The sequence below is a fragment of the Vitis riparia genome, chromosome 8 (genome assembly GCF_004353265.1).
Source record: "Vitis riparia cultivar Riparia Gloire de Montpellier isolate 1030 chromosome 8, EGFV_Vit.rip_1.0, whole genome shotgun sequence".
Classification (NCBI taxonomy): Eukaryota; Viridiplantae; Streptophyta; class Magnoliopsida; order Vitales; family Vitaceae; genus Vitis; species Vitis riparia.
This window is the reverse complement of record NC_048438.1, coordinates 11674467-11681331: the sequence shown is the minus strand read 5'-3', so window position 1 is coordinate 11681331 and position 6865 is coordinate 11674467. Positions and strand designations below refer to the sequence as shown.

Sequence of the window (6865 nt, the reverse complement as noted above, 5' to 3'; positions counted from 1 at the left end):
AAAGGAGAAAGCTTTGCTGAGGACACTGATCTCAAGAGCACTCTCTCACGGCACGCTTATATATGGGGCAGGCAGCCAAAAAAAGCGGCCACATGATTTCGTGGCCCCTCATATTTCTGATAGGATCGCGTTTCTTGCAAATTTATCCATTGGTGACCCAGCTTTGAATGTGCACGTGCACATGGACACCGGGAGTGGGTTGCTGTGGGTCCAATGTGCCCCCTGCTATATTTGTTATGATCAACCTGATCGAACCAAATCTGGTAGTTTCAATTACTGAAACAATCATATGTAATATTTTTTGAGAAAACATTTAGTTGCCTATTCTTTCAAAAGCATTTTTAGAAAAAATATTTTCCTCCTTAGTTTGATTCTCTTTCTGATCTCCATTTTAGAAAACCTCATTTTAAATGGGTATGATATTTGATAGAATATCAAACACCTCACCATTCACATTATGTTCTCGTTGTTGATTATATTTTCCTCATTTGCAATGACAAATTAATATTATAATAAATGTTAATAAATTTTATTACCTTATTTTGAAAAAAGATATGATATTTTTATTTGAAATTCACTAAATCAAGAATATTTATTAGAAATTTAAGAACACTTACCATCTTCTTGAACGATTTCCAAGGATTTGAAGTGATTGAGATAAGAGAAACACAAGGAGAATTTTGACCCGGAATTGCCAGCACACAAAATTCCTTGATGAATTCAATACAAAATGGGGTTGGGTGTCCGTACGTAGTGTAAGAGCTTCTTGTTTTGTCCATGGCTTCCGTTAACAATCTGCTATTGATCATTTGCTTCACATTCATATTCTCGCCATGCATCTCTGCTGCGAGTGATTCTAAGGGTTTTTCTACAAATCTTATTCATATTCATTCGCCATCCTCCCCATACAAGAATGTCAAAGCAGAGAGCCTGGCCGAGGACACTACTCTCAAGAGCACGCTCTCGCGGCACGCTTATTTAAGGGCCAGGCAACAAAAAGCCCTGCAGCCGGCGGACTTTGTGCCCCCTCCTCTTATTCGTGATAAATTCGCGTTCCTAGCAAATTTATCCATTGGTAATCCACCTACGAATGTGTATGTCGTCCTTGACACCGGCAGTGACTTGTTCTGGATTCAATGTGAGCCTTGCGATATTTGTTATAAGCAAAAGGATCCCATCTATAATCGGACCAAATCCAATTCTTATACTGAAATGTTATGCAATGAGCCTCCTTGCGTAAGTCTCGGACGTGAGGGCCAATGCAGTGATTCAGGGTCTTGTCTATACCAAACTGCTTATGCGGATGGCTCCAGGACGTCGGGTCTACTCTCCTACGAGAAAGTCGCCTTCACTTCACATTATTCAGATGAAGATAAAACAGCCCAAGTAGGCTTTGGATGCGGATTACAAAATTTGAATTTCATCACGTCGAACCGTGACGGCGGGGTACTAGGCCTTGGTCCTGGACTGGTATCTTTGGTTTCCCAGCTCTCGGCAATTGGTAAAGTTTCAAAATCATTCGCCTACTGTTTTGGCAACATTAGTAATCCAAATGCGGGGGGCTTTCTCGTATTTGGGGATGCTACGTATTTGAACGGTGAGATGACGCCCATGGTGATAGCTGAGTTTTACTACGTCAATCTCCTCGGCATTGGTCTTGGCGTCGGAGAGCCGAGGCTTGACATAAATTCTTCTTCGTTAGAAAGAAAACCCGACGGAAGCGGAGGCGTTATCATCGACTCCGGCTCCACGCTGAGTGTTTTTCCGCCAGAGGTGTACGAAGTGGTTAGAAATGCAGTGGTAGACAAGCTAAAAAAGGGATACAACATTAGTCCACTGACGAGCAGTCCCGACTGTTTTGAAGGAAAAATAGAAAGAGACCTGCCGCTCTTCCCAACCTTGGTACTTTACCTTGAGAGCACGGGCATTCTGAATGATAGATGGTCCATATTTTTGCAACGCTACGATGAATTATTCTGCTTAGGATTCACCAGTGGAAAGGGGTTAAGCATTATTGGCACTCTCGCTCAACAGTCCTATAAATTTGGTTATAACCTTGAGCTGAGCACACTTAGCATTGAGTCCAATCCCGACTGTAGGTTCTAGTTCGGCATTTTCCAATTAGAGAAGGTCTATAAGCAGCTCCGTCGAAAAAAGTTATATCCCCCAGAGAGAGGTTTCAGAACTTGGTTTATTCCAGTTAAGACACAATTCTTCAACATGAACAAGGAGAGAATAAGTCTAATGGAAGTGATGCATGTTCATTTATTCATTAGTGCATTTTTATTTATAAAGAAATAATCCCTCCTATTTTTAAATTTATTCTCTCATATGTTTTTATTTGAAAAATAACTTATTTTTTATATAAATATCTTTCACCATTTCAATTATTTACAATATGTTTTAAAAGAAATTATTATTTTTACCAAAAAAAAAAATTTTCCGTTGTAAATTTCCTTATTTAAACTTAACCCATATAATAATATTAAGATATTATAGTTTTCAAACATGATTTTATTTGTATCTCCCATTTGAAATTAATATGATATAAGAAATTAATTTATTGAAATAAATTCTCCTATTATATTTTGAAAAAGAAAACAATCTTATTTGAAATTCAAAAAATTACCAAAATAAGAATATTTAGAAACACTCTATAAATTTTTATCATTTAAATGTTAAAAATTTTAGAAACATCTTCTAAAATTACGATCAAATACAATTTTAGTAGTTAGAAATGTACATTAACAGTTTAGTAATAAAAATAATATTTTCATTCCCTAAATATTATGGACTTATCAATCTTTTCTTTTTATGATTATTATTACAATCTTTGGTTATCTTAAAAATTATAAGCCAATTAATATATCCTCCAGCATTATCAAAATCATTGAATTTATTTATAATTAAAGGAAAATAAAGATAGGAAATAAAAATAAAATAATATCAAGTCTTTCCTAATCAATCTTTTCAAATTTGGAGATTATATATATATATTAATCTATTAATGGTATAAATTAGAAAATATGCATATTGGTACAAGGTAGGAAATAAGATAGGGATTGGAATATCTACTTGGAAAAAAAAAAAAAAAAAAGAGGGAAAAAGAAAATAGGAAAAAAAAAGTGATGAAAAATATCAATTTAAAATTAATGAATTATTGTTATATCGTATCTAAGACCCATCTTATTTATTTTAACTTGTATACGTATATAAAGATGAAATAATTTTAATTAGTATAAAATTTTAATTACATATATTAAACTTTTTTATATTTTTATAATAAAATAAAATATGAAAAAATGATAGTAGTGGATGATTGTGCATTGATGCCATATTTACTTTGATTTTGGATGTGGTATTATATAGTAGGTAATTCCATTCTCTCAATCACTTCTTAGCATTTTATCAATGCTAGTTTGTTTTGCCAATGGCTTTTGTTAAAAATCTGCAGCTCTTGATTTGCTTTATTTTCATATCCTCCCCATGCATCTCTGCTGCCAGTAATTCCAAAGGTTTTTCTACAAATTAGTTCACCATTCTCTCCATACAGAAGTCGCAAAGGATCAGAGAGCATTGCGGAGGACAGTGCTCTCAAGAGCTCGCTCTCACCCTCATATTCCTGATGGTATTATGTTCCTAGCAAATTTATCCATTGCCGATCCACCTATGAATGTGTATGTTCTAATGGACACTGGCAGTGATTTTTTTTGGATACAATGTGTGCTCTGAGCAGAAGGATCCCACTCATTTTCTTATAATAAATAAATAAAAATAATAAAACCAACATAATAAATTTCATATTTTGCTACCATAATTTTAGGAACAAATAAATTTTTATGGAAAAATAAAGTTTATTAATTTTTTTTTAGTAAAGTTTATTGAACTTGCCTAGCCCTAGCACTTGTATTAGTATAAGAATTCAATTTTAGTAATGAATTAGAAAAGTTTTATAAATTATCAAAAGTAAGAACGACAATGGGATAAGTTTTTTCGGGTATCCATCTCGTCCTACCCATAATGTGATGAGTTTGAAATTTAAATAAATGGATTATATGCTGGTTTGATATTTTTTTTAAAACCTGAGATGAGTTCAAGGTGGGTTCAGATATTGCCTTATTCTATCCTGAGTTTTTTTAAAACCTGGGATGACTCTTGTCCACCTTGATTATTTTTATTTTTCTATTTTTAATATATAATAATAATAATAAAATACTTTTCAATAAAATAAGTTATAAAAATTATAAAATTTTAATTATTTATAAAAATATATTTATTTTAATGTAATTTAAAATTAAAAAAAAATTAAAATAAATGGTATTTTAAAAATTATAAAATTTTAATTATTTATAAAAAATATATTTATTTTAATATAATTTAAAATTTTTTTGAGTTCAAGGTGGGTTCAGATATTGCCTTATTCTATCCTGGATTTTTTTAAAACCTGGGATGACTCTTGTCCACCTTGATTATTTTTATTTTTCTATTTTTAATATATAATAATAATAATAAAATACTTTTCAATAAAATAAGTTATAAAAATTATAAAATTTTAATTATTTATAAAATATATTTATTTTAATGTAATTTAAAATTAAAAAAAAAAGTAAAATAAATGGTATTTTAAAAATTATAAAATTTTAATTATTTATAAAAAAATATATTTATTTTAATATAATTTAAAATTTTTTTGAGTTCAAGGTGGGTTCAGATATTGCCTTATTCTATCCTGGATTTTTTTAACTGGGATGACTCTTGTCCACCTTGATTATTTTTATTTTTCTATTTTTAATATATAATAATAATAATAAAATACTTTTCAATAAAATAAGTTATAAAAATTATAAAATTTTAATTATTTATAAAAATATATTTATTTTAATGTAATTTAAAATTAAAAAAAAAAACTAAAATAAATGGTATTTTAAAAATTATAAAATTTTAATTATTTATAAAAATATATTTATTTTAATGTAATTTAAATTTTTTTTTAAAAAATAACTAAAATAAATGGGTAAGGTGGGATTTGCATACCTATCCTAGCCCACCTCATTTAATTTTTTATTGGGACGGAGATAAAAATTATTTTGAATAAATAGAACAGGTTGAAGGGTGACGACTTATCCAACCCACCTCATTCATCAAGTGTTTTCAAATGATTGATGATGTTTTTTTTATTTATTATTATTATGGTATGAATGTTAATGGAAAATTCAGAAGAGAGGGTGGAAATAATTACTGTCTCAGAACATGTGCTGTAGTCAGTCCTTGCTTTAAGGACTCTTATCTCCATTTGCATGTATTCTGTCTGGATCAGGATAATGGACTGCAACTGCCAACAAATGGGACTGCAAATATGGAACTAAATCTTCTGCAAGTTGTTAAGCAGTTTAGTGGCTTGTCAGTGTATCTCAAGATCATATTTAGCCTGTTGTTGTTGCATCTGATTCTGGTAAGCCAAATGACCAAAGAAAAAGAATTATCTTCTCAGTCTTGCTTAGATTTCTTCTTTGTTCAAATCGATTCAGTTCTTCACATTGCTTGACAACAAAATGATTAGTGTCATGACGCTCTTTCTGTAGATGTTTTTTGGATATGGTTAGGTTTTATTGGCCCTGCATTTTATTTACTTTGCTGAGGCCACAGACTCATACTTAACCATGGATTGCAAGGTCAATTGTCAATTGCCTTTTTGTTGCATGTAACATATTCTAATTATATTTGTAAACTCTATCGTTTAAGTCATAGAATTCTTTGACTTCAATAAATGCAAAATTGCATAGTGTGGAAAGTATTGCTATGCAATTTCGATATCAATAAAGACAAAAATGAAGATGGATAAACAAGTTGAATTGAAAAAACATAAGGATGAAATTTGAAGAATTATGCATTTTTTGTTTCTTCTAAATTTATTAAATAAAATTTATTTTTAAAGGTTAAGTAATACATATAATTAATGATTGAATAGTTGGAATATACTTAAAACTATAGTAATGCAATTCTTACCATTTTTTTTTTCTAGTAATTGGTTGAAATGTTGAATAAAAGAATTATATTTTCTATATTTCATTTTCTTTTATATTTCAATATTTTAAATTTATTGTTATTTTTATAATAAAAGAAAAAGCCAAATTCAGATATGATTTTTTTTCCTATTTTTAAAAGCAAAAATTTAACATATCTACAAACTTCATAAATTTTAAAAAATTAAAAAGTATAATTATTTAAATTGTTTAAAGTAACAAAAGAAATATCACTTAATAATTTTTTTAAAATAAAATCTAAGAAAATATAATAATTTGAAAAATTAAATTAAATATTAATAAAATGCATGGCCCACCGGCACAATCGGCCCGTAGGCTCATGGGTCATGCTGGATTTTCATGTGACTTATAAAATATGCATTTATCATTTTGGATTTCATATTAATTGACAAAAGGATTACATTTGACTTTTTTTTTTCTTCATATTTTTCATAATATAAAAGAACAAAACATGAATTGAAAACCGGACATTTGTTTTCTTTCCTTGCCATTTTCCTATTCCAAACACAGCATAAAGGTTTAAACGCATTTAAGCCACCATGGCTTATTTCATACCTGCTCATCATTTTCTTTCTTTACCAATTTTAAACTTGCACTCATTTGTATACTTTAAAAGGCAAAATAGTCAACTGATACAGTAGAATTACCTAATTAACTTTTCACACTTTATACGCCATCATCAAACCGTCTTGAGAAATTCTACAAAATATTCACAATATTGTAAGTGCATGGTCCATTAGTACGAGGATGCTTAAATATTCAAGCACTACCCATGAAAGTCAAGGAGACCAGACTTCCTGAAATTACGTTAAGGAAATGTG

The 6865-nt window shown here is 29.7% G+C and overlaps 1 protein-coding gene across 1 annotated transcript; it reads left to right on the top strand.

The window, feature by feature from the left end:
• Positions 1-777: 777 nt before the first annotated feature.
• On the top strand, positions 778-2106 carry LOC117920620 (aspartic proteinase CDR1-like). Its single transcript, XM_034838224.1, has one exon. The coding sequence runs from the start codon at positions 778-780 to the stop codon at positions 2104-2106; it is 1329 nt and encodes a 442-aa protein (XP_034694115.1).
• The last annotated feature ends 4759 nt before the right edge of the window (positions 2107-6865 follow it).